At 43.9% G+C, this 18,067-nt stretch overlaps 1 protein-coding gene across 1 annotated transcript in view; it reads right to left on the bottom strand.

Moving 5' to 3' along the window:
- Nucleotides 1–18,067, bottom strand: part of clmna (calmin a) — a 66,843-nt gene that overhangs the window by 21,329 nt on the left and 27,447 nt on the right. Inside the window, exons 2-7 of the mRNA XM_080783661.1 lie at nucleotides 11,305–11,366; nucleotides 6,854–6,949; nucleotides 6,395–6,478; nucleotides 5,782–5,874; nucleotides 2,304–2,497; nucleotides 324–517 (exon numbers count right to left, since the gene is read on the bottom strand). Coding sequence (XP_080639787.1) covers nucleotides 324–517; nucleotides 2,304–2,497; nucleotides 5,782–5,874; nucleotides 6,395–6,478; nucleotides 6,854–6,949; nucleotides 11,305–11,366 — 723 coding nt within the window. The remainder of the gene's footprint in view (nucleotides 1–323; nucleotides 518–2,303; nucleotides 2,498–5,781; nucleotides 5,875–6,394; nucleotides 6,479–6,853; nucleotides 6,950–11,304; nucleotides 11,367–18,067) is intronic.

Here is an 18,067-nt window from a genome sequence, read left to right as displayed (position 1 = left end):
CCTGAAGGCCTCCTCCAGGGTCTTACCTTCAGACTCCAGTAGCCGTGCGATGCCCAGGCTGAAGGCCTTCCTCCAGGTTCTCTTACCTTCAGGCTCCAGCAGCCGTGCGATGCCCAGGCTGAAGGCCTTCCTGAAGGCCTTCCTCCAGGTTCTCTTACCTTCAGGCTCCAGCAGCCGTGCGATGCCCAGGCTGAAGGCCTTCCTCCAGGTTCTCTTACCTTCAGGCTCCAGCAGCCGTGCGATGCCCAGGCTGAAGGCCTTCCTCCAGGTTCTCTTACCTTCAGGCTCCAGCAGTCCTGAAGACCACCTCCAGGGTCTCTTACCTTCAGGCTCCAGTAGCCGTGCGATGCCCAGGCTGTAGTGGGCGGTCCTGAAGGCGTCCTCCAGGTTCTCGCGGGGCGTCCTCAGCATGGACCTCCTCATGTCCACCAGGGTGGGGTCGATGGCCTTGATGACGGCCAGGAAGGCCAGGCCGCTGCTCCAGCTCTTCCCAAAGTCCTTCACCGCCACGCCGTACCTGGGAGGTCACACGGAACCAACACAGGTGTTTTTTGAACCCTTTTTTCCCCTTTTTTCTGAAGGATGGTCCCTTATTTTCCTATTTGACAAAAGTATTTATTTCACCTTTAGCAAAGCCCCGCCCTCTCCCACTTAGACACTTTCCAGCCAGGCTCATTCGTAAATGTCATGGATTTTTACACATTAAATACTGGTTCATTTCTGGAACCAGACCTTCAAAATCTCTTCCTAAATCCGTCAACAAGGCCTTCCATATGCAGTGGAAAAATATGTGCGTGACATTTCTTTTTATTAAAACAATGTCTGTTGGTAAACAGTGGACTCAGCCTTGCGTTTCTTTGCATCTCAAATTCATATTCAAATTCCATTCAAATTAATTTGGGGTTCTGAATGACCTCAGCGCAGCCACACAGCCAAGTCCCCGGCAGTGTTGTTTTTGGCAGAAATGTTTGGATTTTAGGTTTAGGTTTTAGTCAACTAAATCTACAGTTGATTTAGTCGACTAAATGTATTTAGGCGGGCCTTGATGCCGTCGTAATGACTGTTTTTACACTTGCTGAAAATACACAGCAAGTGTAAAACGCATCGCGCTGCGACGCGTTGTGAGCTTGTAGATCGGCTATTTTCAGCATGCAACCAAGTGTAAAATGACTGGATCTCTTGTACACTAGTCCCTTCCTAACATTTTAGTCTAGTGTTTATTTGTTGACGAAATTGTCAACATATTTAGTCTTAGTTTTAGTCATTATAGCTTAGTTTTCATTTAGTTTCCATTTAGTTTTCCTCATTGAAAAAAGGTAGTCGACGAACATTTGTTTCGTCTTAGATTTTAGTCGACGAAATCAACACTGGTCCCCCGGCTATAGCGTTCCTATTGAAACACTAGTTGACACTTCCCCCCGTGTCTTTGGTGTTGCATTATCACCCCTCCCCTGTGATGATGTCTGTCTCATGATATTATTTCCAACTGTCCTCAGACCTCAGACACCATGCAGCCAGAAGAACTCTCTGTTCTGTTGCGTTCAAAGCTAACAATGACGCTGACAGACACCGCAGAGTCTCGTCTTATTGTAGTCACCATAACTCAAAATGTGTATAGAGGGTATGCGCGTGACATCATCGTACCTGGAAGTTATGCAGGAAACACCCACTGAGTGGCCTTGACAGCCCATACATCCAAACAGAAAAGCCCTGTCACTGTTGTCCAATAATATTGGACAACAGTGACAGGACTTTTCTGTTAACTCCAGGGTCTATAACTATATTATAGTTATGCGACGGATTTTTAACATCGTCCATGACCATAACCTCATATCATCTCAATCTGATATAAATTGATTCCGGTTCACGACTCTGTTCTGTACACGCTCGTAATACTTATACAAAAATATATATGTTTTTGGGAGAAATAATTAACATTTGCGGGGACCTGCTACATGGCGATTGTTCACTTCCCGGTTCTTCGTTTCCGAGCGAAACGTCTTTCAAAATCAGATGGTTCTCCGTAGAGACAATAGAGCACCGAAGTCTGACGTCAATATCGGTAGAGGGCGCAAGTCCACAGGTTCATGTACTTTTTATTTGCATTATAATCCCCATAGGGGGATTTTAGATCGCCTCATAAAATAACTCATATGGATATGAAGAATCAACTGACTGAGAGAAAACACTATTGTTACTGCTGCTGAATTAGTTACATTTTCGCTAGAAGCAGACTGTATCATATATGAGTGACTGACTGTTGTAGCATAGCATGCTTCCATTGAAGACATCCAGCCACTCACTTGCGCGTGCGTTTCTGCACCCACTGCAGCAGCTTCTTGATGGCCCGGCCGTCGGACGCGGGCGCCCGCCGCCGCTCCTCCTCCGAGGGGGAGGTGCTGCAGAGCGAGGCGTCCGAGTCGGAGCTGGTGGGGATGGACGAGAGGCTGGAGGACGAGGGGAACTGGCTCCGGATGTTCCCCGTCAGCTCCTTGATCTGATGGATGGAGGGACGGGGGGGCAGTTTAGGACAGAGAAAATAAATAAAACCTGATTTACAAAATGTCTTCAAAAACTGTTTTCTGAGAAAATTATATGTTTCTACATCAGTGGTTCTCACACTATTTCATGTCGAGGACCCCAAAAATGTTTAAAAGCTTTGCTGTGAAAGAATATACAGTGTAGAAGCCATTTAACTGTTTTTTTTCTATTTAATTATTATGAATTCTCTTTATTATTTAGTATATTCAGTTTTGAGATAATTATTTAGAATATTTAATTTAATTGATACGTTCACTGAATTATTGGCTGATTGACACCAAGCGCACGCCTCCCCAGGCCTAATTGACAGAGCATATCAAGGCTGGGGTAATTGGGAATGGTTATGCACCTGGGTGGAAATAGGCTACGGCTTTTAGCAGGCCAGCCAGGAGAATGCCACAGAGAGAAGCTGTTTGTTCAGTAATGCACATTAATGCCTAAGTAAATATGCAAACAAAAAATAATTCAACTTGTGGACAATGGTTTCTTCTTACCTGCGTACAGCCCAAGTCTGGGTACATCAGTGAGTTTTGTCTGTTTGTTTGAAAGCTGACAGAGCCACTACATACAGTATAGGCCTATTCGTGGAAAAAAAACATGTTTTTTTAGGGCCTATGTGTGACCTACAGCCAGGATATCTAGTTGTGTTTTTAGGGCCTATGTGTGGCCTACAGCCAGGATATCTAGTTGTGTTTTTAGGGCCTATGTGTGGCCTACAGCCAGGATATCTAGTTGTGTTTTTAGGGCCTATGTGTGTGGCCTACAGCCAGGATATCTAGTTGTGTTTTTAGGGCCTATGTGTGGCCTACAGCCAGGATATCTAGTTGTGTTTTTAGGGCCTATGTGTGGCCTATACAGCCAGGGTATCTAGTTGTGTTTTTAGGGCCTATGTGTGGCCTATACAGCCAGGGTATCTAGTTGTGTTTTTAGGGCCTATGTGTGACCTATACAGCCAGGATATCTAGTTGTGTTTTTAGGGCCTATGTGTGGCCTACAGCCAGGATATCTAGTTGTGTTTTTAGGGCCTATGTGTGGCCTATACAGCCAGGATATCTAGTTGTGTTTTTAGGGCCTATGTGTGGCCTACAGCCAGGATATCTAGTTGTGTTTTTAGGGTCTATGTGTGGCCTACAGCCAGGGTATCTAGTTGTGTTTTTAGGGCCTATGTGTGGCCTACAGCCAGGGTATCTAGTTGTGTTTTTAGGGCCTATGTGTGACCTACAGCCAGGATATCTAGTTGTGTTTTTAGGGCCTATGTGTGACCTACAGCCAGGACATCTAGTTGTGTTTTTAGGGCCTATGTGTGGCCTATACAGCCAGGATATCTAGTTGTGTTTTTAGGGCCTATGTGTGGCCTACAGCCAGGATATCTAGTTGTGTTTTTAGGGCCTATGTGTGGCCTAAGCCAGGATATCTAGTTGTGTTTTTAGGGCCTATGTGTGGCCTACAGCCAGGATAACTAGTTGTGTTTTTAGGGGTCTATGTGTGGCCTACAGCCAGGATATCTAGTTGTGTTTTTAGGGCCTATGTGTGGCCTACAGCCAGGATATCTAGTTGTGTTTTTAGGACCTATGTGTGGCCTACAGCCAGGGTATCTAGTTGTGTTTTTAGGGCCTATGTGTGGCCTATACAGCCAGGGTATCTAGTTGTGTTTTTAGGGTCTATGTGTGGCCTACAGCCAGGATATCTAGTTGTGTTTTTAGGGCCTATGTGTGGCCTACAGCCAGGATATCTAGTTGTGTTTTTAGGGCCTATGTGTGGCCTATACAGCCAGGATATCTAGTTGTGTTTTTAGGGGCCTATGTGTGGCCCTACAGCCAGGATAACTAGTTGTGTTTTTAGGGCCTATGTGTGGCCTATACAGCCAGGATATCTAGTTGTGTTTTTAGGGCCTATGTGTGGCCTACAGCCAGGATATCTAGTTGTGCTTTTAGGGCCTATGTGTGGCCTACAGCCAGGATATCTAGCTGTGTTTTTAGGGCCTATGTGTGGCCTACAGCCAGGATATCTAGTTGTGTTTTTAGGGCCTATGTGTGACCTATAGCCAGGATATCTAGTTGTGTTTTTAGGGCCTATGTGTGACCTACAGCCAGGATATCTAGTTGTGTTTTTTAGGGCCTATGTGTGGCCTACAGCCAGGGTATCTAGTTGTGTTTTTAGGGCCTATGTGTGACCTATAGCCAGGATATCTAGTTGTGTTTTTTAGGGCCTATGTGTGGCCTACAGCCAGGACATCTAGTTGTGTTCTATTTATACTGTGAGTGCAGCACTTTGGATCAACGCTGTTGTTTTTAATGTGCTCTATAAATAAAGTGGATTGGATTACATAACTTTTTTTTGCAGTTAAGCTCGGTTGCCACAGCATTGGCCTTGTTTTGCCACGTCTGGGACACGGCGATCTTAAAGCCAGTATTAGAACAGAGGTTACCTGCAGACAGTGGGTCGGGACCCATGTTTTGAGTCGCAGGCCCATTTTTATGGGTCGTGAGAAAATGTCTTAAAATGACTTTTATTTAGTCTGATCTTCTTTTTTTTTTAAACAATTAAAAAACGAAATATTTTCATGAAATTAGTCTAAATCTAAGGAAAATAAATACATTGTAATTGTCTGCTATAAATGCCTAAATTGTTCTGGTAAATTGAGGCCTAATGAATTTCAATGGTGGCGGGGGTGCGGCGGTGGGGGAGTTGTTGATGGCCACTTTGGATTGTTTTTCCAACACCACGACAAGCGATTACATTACATTGGCAATACTTAATTTACCATTAGTCTTCACACAATTGGAGAATGTGGAAGAATTGTTATTTTTGAACGTCCGTCCGTTATCTCTCCTATAGGATACCGCATCAACACAGCATAGAATTGTCGGACAGAATCATATCCAACGATAATATAAAATAAAATAAAAAGTGTTTGGGTCTGACTGAGAGGCTAAGCGGTGGTCTGCGGCTCAAATGACGGATAAATAATGGACCTTGGCACGAAAAGGGTTGAAAACCACTGAACGAAAAGAATCACAGAGGGAAAGAAGAGAGAGAGAGAGAGAGAGAGACATATAGAGAGAGACATATAGAGAGAGATACATAGAGAGAGAGAGAGAGAGAGAGAGAGAGAGACAGAGAGAGAGAGACATATAGAGAGAGACATATAGAGAGAGATACATAGAGAGAGAGAGAGAGAGAGAGAGAGACAGAGAGAGAGACAGAGAGAGAAAGAGAGAGAGAGACATAGAGACTGACCTGGAAGAAGAGGATGATGTTCCAGATGAGGCCCAGAACGATGGAGGAGTTTCCATCAGCCACGTCAGACGCATCGATGCTCACCAGCTTCACCTGCACGTACACACACACACACACACACACACACACACACACACACACACACACACACACACACACAATTAGGGGTGCACCACTGATTCTAACAAATCGATTCCCCTGAATTTTGGAAGAAAACGAAACAATCAATCAGTTAACCCATTTAGGACTAAGGCCGATTCTAAAAAAAATCTAAATCCTAAAGTGATGCTCAAACTATTTCATGTCAAGGACCCCCAGAATTATCTGTATTTGGCTGCGGACCCCCATCTGAAAATATGTTGTTCCAGGAACCTTCCAGAAGCAAAGATTTGAGTTAAAAACATTCTCTCTGAAAGAATATATATATATCCAAAGATTTGCGCCACATTTTCACGATTTTTCAAAAATAGCAGACCTACAAGCTCGTAGCGCGGCACTCGGTGCCGCGCTACGAGCTTGTAGATCTGCTGTTTTTCAATAGCTAAAGCATAACGTAATGCTTAAAACACCAAAAAGGGGTTCCCGTTCTGAAAGGGTTATAATTTGAACTCACGTTCCTCTCCTCCAGGAAGGACAGCACCTTGGCGATGTTGTTGAGTCTGAAGATGCGATGGGACGATTTCTTGAAGCTGTGCAGCTGGAAGAGGAGACGGTGTTACACTAACATCAAACGCCGTCAACAGAACGCCGCAGCCCCGCCCCCTTTCATGACCACGACAAGCCTGAGGTTAATTACATAAGGAAAACCATCCCTGTCCCTGCTAAGTTGGCTGTATTATGCGCACCGTTCATAAAGTATAGTTACTGTTAGTGTTTTGGTGAAATCTTTCTTCCTCCTTTTGATTTGTTCCCCTCTCTGCCATAATATTCCCTGCTGCTGTAATTCCCTGCTTCAGGTCAAATCTATTCATCTAGATTTATCTACACGAGATACCCTGTGTGTCTGTGTGTGTGTGTGTGTGTGTGTGTGTGTGTGTGTGTGTGTGTGTGTGTGTGTGTGTGTGTGACTGACCAGTCTGCATCCAGAGAGCTCCTCCAGCAGGGCCATGAGGATGCGTCCATCTTGGATGTCCCGGAAAAGGTCATTGACCTCCATAGGAGGGTCACACTGTGGGGGGAGAGAGAGAGAGAGAGATTTTAATTAACCTCATTTAGACCTGAGGACGATTCTACAAATGTGTTCCTGACAGTTTTCTGAAAAACTCCATGTTTCTATGTCAGTCGTTCTCAAACATTTTCATGTCAAGGACCCCCCAAAAAAATGAATTGGCCGCCGACCCCCAATCTGAAAATATGTAGTTCCAAGGACCCCCTAGAAGCAAAGATTTGAGTTAAAAACGTTCGCTCTGATATAGATTTGCACTACATTTTCATGATTTTTCAAAAACAGCAGACCTACAAGATCGTAGCGCGGCACTCGGTGCCGCGCTATGAGCTTGTAGATCTGCTATTTTTCAATAGCTAAAGTATAACATAATGCTTTAAAACACCAAAAGGGGTTCCCGCCCCAAAATGGGTCAATGCGCTGAGTTAAGTATCATTGTTTCACTGAGCAATCGTACAGTGACAACAACAACACAGTAATCAACCTAAAAAGTAGCCTATATTTTTCTAGACATACTCACACCCTTTTCAAATGAAACCTAACTTCACATTAAATATAGCCATTTGACTGTTATATAGTTCTATATCGTATAAAGTCCGCCGGTCAAACTCTCCCGTTAAGTCACCACCACCATACTGTTAAACTCTTGTAGGTAAAACCTCCGAGTCACCACTTTGAGATTTACATTCAGCAAAATTCTGAAATGAAGAATGTTTATAACGGATGAAAAATGGACCTGGAAGTTCCTTCCTGTAATAAATCTAGCTGACAGACCCATCTAAACCATCCTAAACTTCACTCTAAATCTTCACCCTTCTTCCAACAAAAGGTAAGCAGTCGTATGATTATACTATTTTTACACCGTAGACTATACAGGGGAGGCTATTTTGAGCAGGGCGGAGATAAACACTAACTCCCTTTTCATTCCTTTTTACTTTGACCCGGTTTGGTAATCTTAAGGGTTCTGTTGACTTAGCGGAAGTATGCTTTCTACGTAACTGTCACTAGACGCTTATCCCATTTGGACCCGAGGACGATTCTTAAAAAAAATGTCTTCTGGATCCTAAAGGTTTTCTGAAAAACCTATGTTTCTATAGCCCCGGGCCAGAACTATCTGTATTTGGCTCGCCGACCCCCCCCATCTGAAAATATGCTGTTCCAGGGACCCCCCAGAAGCAAAGATGTGGTGTTAAAAACGTTCACTCTGAAAGAATATATATTCAAAGATTTAGGTTCATGTTTTACATGAACCGTGGTTGAAAACATAATTAATAACAAAGTTGTCCTTTAACTGCCGTACTGCCATACCAACTGACTTCCCAATCAATGCATCTATCCTATGTCATGTACGACACCTTACATTGGTTAACTTCTGGTCCCTGGAACAACATATTTTCAGATGGGGGTCGGCGGCCTATTACACATAATTCTGCGGCTCCTTGACATGAAATAGAATCTGATATCAGGTCTAAATGGGTTTAAATAAACGTCAATATATCCATGGATGAACTACACTGTTCACACTGTGAGCTGCGCCAGGAGGCAGACCGAGTCGTTAGACTGGAACGTTCTGAGACGGCCAGACGTGGACAGACATGTGATTGTCGTCGCTTGATTGGGTCAGGGATCTTGACGACGCGCCAAACGGTGAGTAACAGAAGAGAGGCTCATTGTGTGTGTGTGTGTGTGTGTGTGTGTGTGTGTGTGTGTGTGTGTGCGCGACTAAACAAAAAGGCTTTGATCACGTTGGCGTGATCATCATCATCATCATCATCATCTCTGTAACCCGGGGTGAGTCCCGGGATGGGCCGAGCTGTTCAGTGACCAAGATAAGGGAGACTGCAGACCGAAACCTATTAAGAGGGTGAGCCCCCCGTCGAACGCAAACAATGGCGTAACAACAATGCAAACAACGCTGTTCATAAAAACAGATCCTGGATCATCTATTAACTCAGATTTAGCCCCTGGAACGCCATGTGGGTGGTCCCCCCCCCCCCCCTCCCCCCTCCGAACTACTGGCGTAGACAGACAGCCGCCACCTGGTCTGTGCTTACAGGAGGAAACTGACCAGTTTCAGCACAAGGAGAGAGAGATAACCATCTCCCCCCCACGACGTTGTCTTCCGATTTGTGTTTTAAGACCTGATGAAACTTTAATGTGATTCACGCGTGCGTCCTCCTGCATCTATAATTCAGCAGCCACAGGGAGGAGGAGGGGGAGGGTGGGGGGGAGGTGGGGGGTGGGGGGTGGGGCCGTGACTGTTGTTTGTGTACACTATCGTGGCTGTCAGGTGAAAACCCTGTATCTCCAATATTTCAGCACTTTTACGCTTTTTTCCCCTCCCTAGTCCTACATGAACCAATTAAAACAGGGAAAGCCAAAATGTGTGGAACCACTTGTATTACGTTGGGCTATTGAAATATGGCAGATATATAAGCTCATAGCGCGTCACATTATTATTATTATTGTTATTCACTCAAATCTTTGCCTCTGAAGGTCAAAACAAAATATTGCACCTTAGCCCCAAAAAGGATACGTTTATCAGAAAACGGTTAGGATTTAGAGGACTAGTTGTTTAACTAGGCCTACCTATTATGTAAAAACAAATATATATATATATATTTATTTCTTTTTAATAATAGTTGTACATTTAAAAACTGTACATTGGTGACTATAACTATAATCTAGTTCAGGGGTGGGCAAATGGCGGCCCGGGGGCCACATGCGGCCCCCAGCTTGACTTAATGCGGCCTGCATGAATACTGATATAGTATTGATTTCAGCTGTTTGCAAATCCAAACCCGCTTTAATTACTTCATGACTAGTATTAAAATTATATTGTCTTTTTGTGTCCAATGTAGTTATGCTAATAGTTCATATAAAGTTAACATAACTATAACTAAATGCATTTAAAATTCAATATAAAAAGGTTACTTGTCAGAATTCCAATTCAAAAATAGCAAAAAATTATTCAGGTTTTCAATTCAAATATAGCAAAAATAGCCGATCTACAAGCTCAAAACACGTCGCTATTTTTGCTACGACAGTAATATGCACTTTGGCCCTCTGGAGTGAGTGTGGAAATATATTGGCCATCGTCAAAGTTGTCCACGCCTGATCTAGTTGATATGGAGGTCTACAAAAACAGGTATTTTTTTCCTTTTTTATCAACTAGTCGTCTACTAGTACCAACAAGGTGGACTAGTGGATTTACTAGTCCACTAGTTGCTTAAAGCCCTACTGTACACACAGGTAACACCCCCCCCCCCCCCGGCCCCGAAATGCCTTGAAAAAAGTAACAGTTTTTGGACATAGAAGGTTTTTCCGCCGTCCGTCGGGACACAATGTCTCGGTGTACAGTAGTATCATGTTGTACAGTATTCTGCTGCAGGGTGTCTGTGGGGAATAATGGAGGGAGAGGCTCAGAGTCTGTCTCTGCTACTGTACGCTTTGTAAAACAGCAGACACACACACACACACACACACACACACACACACACACAGCGCACAGCCGTCCGTTTGATTTGATTTGGTTTGATTTGCTGCCTGGAACTAAGATTGTTTTGTTTGGGGAATGGGGTTTTGTCACGGTAGCTTTACAAGAAATTCTCTAAGGAGAGAAATACCAGCACTCACGGACATGTCATTTGGTTTAAGGCACTTTTTATTATTTTATATTGGCACAGTTATGCTGCAGAGACAGGACAGCACAACGTACACATTTCGGCGTGTAGCCTTCGTCAGCGTTATACTATGCTGTCAACAACAGAAGTGTCACATTTTATAGTGTCTGTAGGGTACGGGACACCTTCCTCTGTCCGTGTTGTTGATGCAAATAACAGCTTTTGTTTGTTGTTGTAGTTTGTTATGGCAGCTCTAAAGCTACGACGCGGTCGACAACTCAAACTCTGCAAGAAACTCAGCGGGAGTTTCCAAATACGTGATATTATGAGTCCATTTACTTCCATTCAAAGACTCAAAGAGTGCAGCACTATCCTTTTGTATCATAGTTTTTAGTGTTAGAGGCAAGGAAGGAAGCAACCAGGTGCTCAGGAGGAGGTGTGCAGGTATAAAATATTTAAAAACAGTAAAAAGGTGCTCCTGGGATCAATCGGGATAACACATCGATATAGAGAACAAAGCGGAGATCCGGGCACACTCAATGTTGTTTATTGAACCGACATGTTTCGACCTATACGGTCCGTATAGGTCGAAACATGTCGGTTCAATAAAGTTCAATGAAGTTTTCCTCCTTTTTAACATTAAGTGTTCCCGGATCTCCACTTTGCTCTATATAGTGTTTAGTGTTAGTTCCAACCACTTTGCACCCGAGACCAGGATCACCAACAACAACAAACCTTTTCCAAGTGAAGGTTCATCCATCGTGTGAAGGTCCTCTTCTGTACGTTCTCCCGCTCCACTGAGAGAGAGAGAGAGAGAGAGAGAGAGAGAGAGAGCAGAACAGTAAACATAAGTTGTGAGTCATCACACACAGTAGCAGCGATCCATCCATCCATCCTTCTCCCTCAGGGCCATGAATCACCTCCTCCTGCCAGAGGCAGCGTAGCATGTCAACGCACCATAGCAACGTAGCATGTCAACCAACGCACCATAGCAACGTAGCATGTAAAGTTGTAAACGCACCCTAGCAACACAGTGACATCCGCTGCATGGCTAAGCACAGGGAGCTGTTGTCAGTGGTGGAAAGTAACTAAGTACTTTTACCTAAGTACTGTAAGCAAGGACAATTTTGAGGTATTTTGTACTTTACTTGGGTATTTCCAATTTCCAGTACTTGCAGTAATATTGTACTTTTACTTCACTACAAGTATTTGAAAACTTTGGTTACTATAGTTACTTTGGCGATTTTGATTTTGATTAGAAAACATACATGAACCCAGGGGCGGAGCTACCGGGGGGATGGGGGGTGTGGTCTCCCCCCGGCCCAGACCTCCTGGGGGCCCCGAGCTGTCAGATGATCGATGGACGATTTTTTACACAGTCACTCACGACAGATAAAACCAGCGGGTTTATAGCTATAGCCTATAATAGCCTACACACTTTAGCAAAATATCATGTCTGATGAGAATGTACTGCGCTGGACTGTACAAGCACCGTGGAGTCTGTCTCACTCACACTCTCTCCAACAGACATCCTCAGCCACGCTCCAAAGGAGTGGCAGCACCTGTCACTCATTAGTATAGGCTAATCACTCTGTGAGGAGTGAGAAGTGCATATGTGTGGAGTTCCTTTTCTCCACAACAGACTTTTTCGCTTCTAAACCCCTTGTTGCTTTTCCCTGTGTGCTTCACTCAGCAATAAGATGAAACAGAACACAAAGATGAGTAGCCTATTTATTTTTTAACACGCAGCACCTCTCTCTCTCTCTCTCTCTGTCTCTCTCTGTCTCTCTCTCTAGCATGTGTGCGCACTGCTGCGCAATGTCTGTGACACGGTCAATAATATATAGCATAAGTAATAGGCCAAATATAACACTTTCCCTCTATCTGTGACTGTGATCAGCTCCTCACACACATGTTGTTGGGAGTCAGGTTCGGCGAGGCCTGGTCGTGCGGTCTTCCCCCCGGAAACCGAAGTGGTTTTCAAACCATTTCATGTCAAGGACCCCAAGAATCATCTGTATTTGGCAGGTCTCATTGGAAATGAATTACTAGGCACGTTATTCGCTGCATCGTTTGAAAGGACCTTAACCCATTCTGGGCGGGAACCCCTTTTGGTGTTAGCACTATTTTATGCCTTAGCTATTGAAAAATAGCAGATCTACAAGCTCATAGCGCGCCACCGAGTGGCGCGCTACGAGCTTGTAGCTCTGCTATTTTTTGAAAAATCGAAGAGCGACTGACATAGAAGACATTTTTTAGAATCTGATCTCAGGTCAGAATGAAAACTGTCAGGATGTAGAAGACATTTTTAGAATCTGATCTCAGGTCAGAATGGGTTAAAGACTATGACAAAATCCACACTAGAGCAGTGGCATCTGTTCCTGAAACATGTTGCTGTGTAAGACTCCATGCCCTGGTGAATCTGCTCTCATTAATAGAGCCACACATGCAAACACACACACACACACACACACACACACACACACACACACACACACACATATACATACATCATCACCCACTGCAATGCTACAAGCCTGCTCGAACATTATGTCCCACCCTTGAATATATATTCTTTCAGACCCAACGTTTTGAACTCTGAAATCTTTGCTTCTGAGGGGTTCCCTGGAACAACATATGTTCAGATGGGGGTCGTCGGCCAATTACATTTCATTTTGGGGCGTCCTTGACATGAAATATTGAGAACCACTGATATAGAAACATGAGGTTTTTCAGAAAACAGTACATTTCGATGTCAGGCCTAAATGGGTGGAAACCACACATGTGATGTGATCAAATTTGACTGAGGGACTGCCATTGAATTTTCTTCTTATTTTCTTCGTTTTTTCATGTCATATGAAAGCATGGGAATCATAGCTTCAAATTGACACATTGGATGTTCCGTTTGACCCACCAGTTTTGGCTTATAGAGTAATGTCTTGCAGAAAACAGACTTGAAAGGTTCACTTCTGTGGACTCTTAACATTACACCTAGCTACATGTTTGGGCATTTATTTCATATTTACATGTCGATTTCAGCTCTGACACTTTTCAGACATGTTCTAGTATGTGAAGAGTCTGCCTGTGCTATTAACTCATTTTGGGAAGAAAGAAAAAGCTGGAATTTGCACGATGGCAGGCTCGCAGTCAAATCTGGTCACATACGGTACCTGTCCAATTCAAATAACAAAAAAATAACAAAAGTAGCAGATTGTTCATAATTGTTCATTACTCATATTCGAGGCAAACTTTTGCAAATAATAATGGTGGCGATATTGATATTGAAGTCATGTCAGCCAGAAGCCGAGTTACTGTAGATTGATATTCCAGACGGTTATGGCTGAGCCCCTTAACCCATTCTGAACGGGAACCCGTTTTGGTGTTAGCATCATGTTATGCTTTAGCTATTGAAAAATAGCAGATCTACAAGCTCATAGCGCGCCACCGAGTGGCGCGCTACGAGCTTGTAGGTCTGCTATTTTTGAAAAATCGAAGAACGACTGACATTTTTAGAATCTGATCTCAGGTCAGAATGGGTTAATCAGATCCAGTGTGTGTCCAGTGGAAACCTCGTATGAATCTGATCTCAGGTCAGAATGGGTTAATGTGTGACTCACAGATGGAGTAGACAGTGAAATGGATGATGGAGGCGGAGGAGAGAGAGGCCATACAGAATAATGAGTAGACAAGGAGCTATCTAGAGAAGGTGGGAAATGTGAAGAAATGTGAAAGATTCAAATCTCAGAGAATGAACAAGCTATAGCTATAGTGCTAAACACACATAGCTACAGGACACAAGCTAGAGCTACTCACACAACACCATGACTACTAAAACACAGGTTCACTGCCTCCCCCTGGCCAGCCGGGGCGCCTGATGGAGGGGAACGGAACTGGTTGGAATAACGTGTTCCTTCCACGCGCTATACGTCCAACCAGGGAAACTCCCCCCCTGTCAGGTGTAAAGGAGCAACTTGGACACTCAAGCATGAAGGAAGCATGAGTTCAAGTCCGTTGCTCTCCCCAGGTTGGCGGAGGGTGTGTAGAGCCCAGGATCACATTAGATGATTGACACAGGGGTGAAAAATGGGTTACAAAATCGTGGGATAAAAAATATATTAAGAAAAAAAAAAGAAACACAGGTTCAAAGTGGTCAGAGACAGTACTAGTAAGAGAGTAATGACACTCCCGTTGACTCTCATTGTAACAGTGGAATGCAGGAAGTGCTCATTCTATCTCAATGGGATAGTTCCAGCCAATAGGAGCAATGTTTGGAACTATCGCCCATAGGCACCCGCTTTGCGGAGAGATCAAAGCGTGTCACCACTCTCTTACTAGATTACTCTGAAAGTGGTTAAGTCCGTCTGTGGGTTTTATAAATATCTATCCAGGGCCGGGAAAACTCAGACTTTTTAACCCATTCTGACCTGAGATCAGATTCATATGAGGTTTCCACTGGACACACACTGGTCTGATTAACCCATTCTGACCTGAGATCAGATTCTAAAAATGTCAGTCGTTCTTCGAATTTTTCAAAAATAGCAGACCTACAAGCTCGTATCGCGCCACTCGGTGGCGCGATATGAGCTTGTAGATCTGCTATTTTTCAATAGCTAAAGCATAACATGATGCCAACACCAAAATGGGTGCCCGGTCAGAATGGGTTAAAAGTGAACGCGTATGCTGGCACTGGGAACTGGATCCAGAGGAACATTTTGTCCTAAAAAGAAACCCGACAGAGGTAAAATGCGCGTCTAAACCGTGTGTGATATAGTTGTGCAGCAGAACCCAGCTGGATTTGATCCCGGGCCCTCCCACGTAGAGAAGTGGACAAGCCCCCAATTAAGCCCCCAAAGGTTGATTGTTTCCCCCACCTACAGTATATCTCCATATGCCCGAATGCGAGGTTGTCTTTGGTTGCGACTGCACGCCCTCGTCCCCTCCTCAGAAACAGCCAACCAACAGTTAAGGAGACGTTAAATCATGCGGCGGTAACAGATGAGTTTGTCCAAAAGCAACTTGGCCTGGACCGACAACACCATATTAAATCACACGGTTAAACAAAGCATTACATTCATGAGGACATACAGTACAGCAACAGTGTCTCCGAATACTGGGTCTGCAGGGCTGTGACCTAATCTTTCATAAAATAATATGCACCGTCATAATAACTCTTTATAAGACACCGTCCGGACTCCGGACAGCCAGCGATGGAAGTCACAATCTGGCCGATGACTACGGAACGAAAAGCAGAGCTCCGCTTTGGATTAAAAACCTGGAAAAATTACCTCAACGGGACGTCCAACGACATCATGTTTAATAATGGGTACACTACTGGGCTTATATGAACCACCAGAAGCCCTGGTGGGTCGAGAAAATAGTCAATCTACAAGCTCATGGAGCATTGCGATGTGTTGTGAGCTTGTATGTCGCCTTATTTTTGCCATTACATGTTTTTTTTGAGTGGTGCAACCACTCCAAGGAACAGCAATGTTCCCTACCTATGTGACTACCTATGTGACGTAACCTGACGCTGTTGTGCCAGAAACAGAGAGAGAAAGATAGTACTGCACTGTTGCCTGCTAATGAGAGAGAGAGAGAGAGGAGGGGGGGGGGGAGAAAGAGGGGAGTTGCACCACTCAGTTCACACGGGTGTGATTTTTGTTTAATAAACAGCAAAACAAGGATGCGAGATGGAAAGTGAACTTTGGCTTGAAAGTTGAAAGTCTGTTAAAGTGACATATTTGTTTAAAAAAAAGGCTAGCAGGATGAGGCATTTAAGAGAACACATTGATTCTCAAGCTAAAAGTCCATCTGAAATCCCACATTTGTGATGATACATCAGGCAGAAGCAACATGAAGGTATGACTCCTAATTTGAATTCTCTCCGTTTACTTCTGAAACCCAGAAGAACGTATAAGCAGGTACTGACTGTGTGACCTCACCTCAGGCGCGTCTGTCGGAGTGGACTAGATAAGAGCTGTCCCAGACTAAATACATTCTTAGTTATCTAAATCAGTCTGGATTTGGTCAAGTAATCTGTACACATTGTACACGATCTCACATGAGATTATAGAAAGTTGAGAACGGATAAAATGTGATTCCACAAGCTCCTGAAAGCAGTATGTTATTCTTTAGCTATTGAAAAATAGCAGATCTACAAGCTCATACTATGAACTTGTAGACATACGTACACATGAAGTCACTTAACGGAGGCGGTGGCACCGCTCAAAACCAAGAGACAAAGACAGAGTGAGACAGAGATGTGTGTCAGAGAGAGAGAGATGTGTCAGAGAGAACCATCGACGGAAAAGGGGGGGTCTTTTTGTAATACTTTGCTGCTCCGCTCTTCTGCAGTAAGTCATCCAAAACAAACTTCAACCCTCCAGAGAAGCTTATAAATGCTTTTACGATAACACTCTTAGCTTAAGGTCAGGACTGTATTCATTGGGTTTTGTTCAAGGTGTGAAAAAAAAAAAATCTGCTGGGTGGCAGAGGGCAAACAAAGATAGTGTTGCCGACGGGCAGAAACAATCCCATGTTTCAACATTTTATATTTATTTTTCCATAAATAATTACTGCCCGCAAATTCGTCCTTCTAGTACCGTGTCACACAGAGGTAGCAAAAATGGCCTACAAATATGGGTGCCGTGTCATTAGTCAGAAGGTTCATTGATCCGAAATTACTATAACTATCTCTAAGGGTTGATTCATACTCCTATTTTACCACTGTTTCGGCACTGTAGTGCCGAAATGATTTCGGCTCGTCAGACATTTTCAGTAGCACCGAAGAGTCGACTTTAGGACGGTACCCCCCCCCCCGAACCTCAAATGACGTCACATTGTAGGCTCTACAGCGCCGAACCGACTTTTATTCGGCTCTAAAATAGGAGTATGAATCGGCCCTATCTCTAACCCTAACCTAAACATAACCGCAAGCACGGGAGCAGTGCATGTTCGGACTAACGGGACTTCGGATCCATGGGCAGTTCCCCAAATGGGACGCGTTTTGAGCTTGTATAAATACATATGATATGAACCAATGAAAAATATGAACACATAAGCTTGTGTGACTAGTAAATAACAACTACATTGGCTCTATTGGAAAACAGATTGTTGTTGTTTTACATTCCCACCATACAGCGACGATATCACAGACTGCATCTTGAGCATGCAAAAGCGGCATTAGCATATGCTTCATGGCTGTATCACATTAGCATGCTTCGTGGCTGTATCACATTAACATGCTTTATGGCTGTATCACATTAGCATTAGCATGCTTTATGGCTGTATCACATTATCATTAGCATGCTTCATGGCTGTGTCACTGAAATGTAGAACTAACATGGGAAAGTTCCCATTCCGCTACTGTGCCACCACTGTGGAATGCCCAGTGACACCATCCTGAAAAATCATCTATCAGAACTCAGAAGACCAAAAAGGGAGATGTCCTTTTGTATATACAGTAGGCTATAGTGTTTGTACCCTCACATGTTGTCCC

Source organism: Protomyctophum bolini, assembly GCF_963924005.1.
Source record: "Protomyctophum bolini genome assembly, chromosome: 15".
Taxonomy (NCBI): domain Eukaryota; kingdom Metazoa; phylum Chordata; class Actinopteri; order Myctophiformes; family Myctophidae; genus Protomyctophum; species Protomyctophum bolini.
This window is presented reverse-complemented; position numbering and strand designations above follow the sequence as displayed.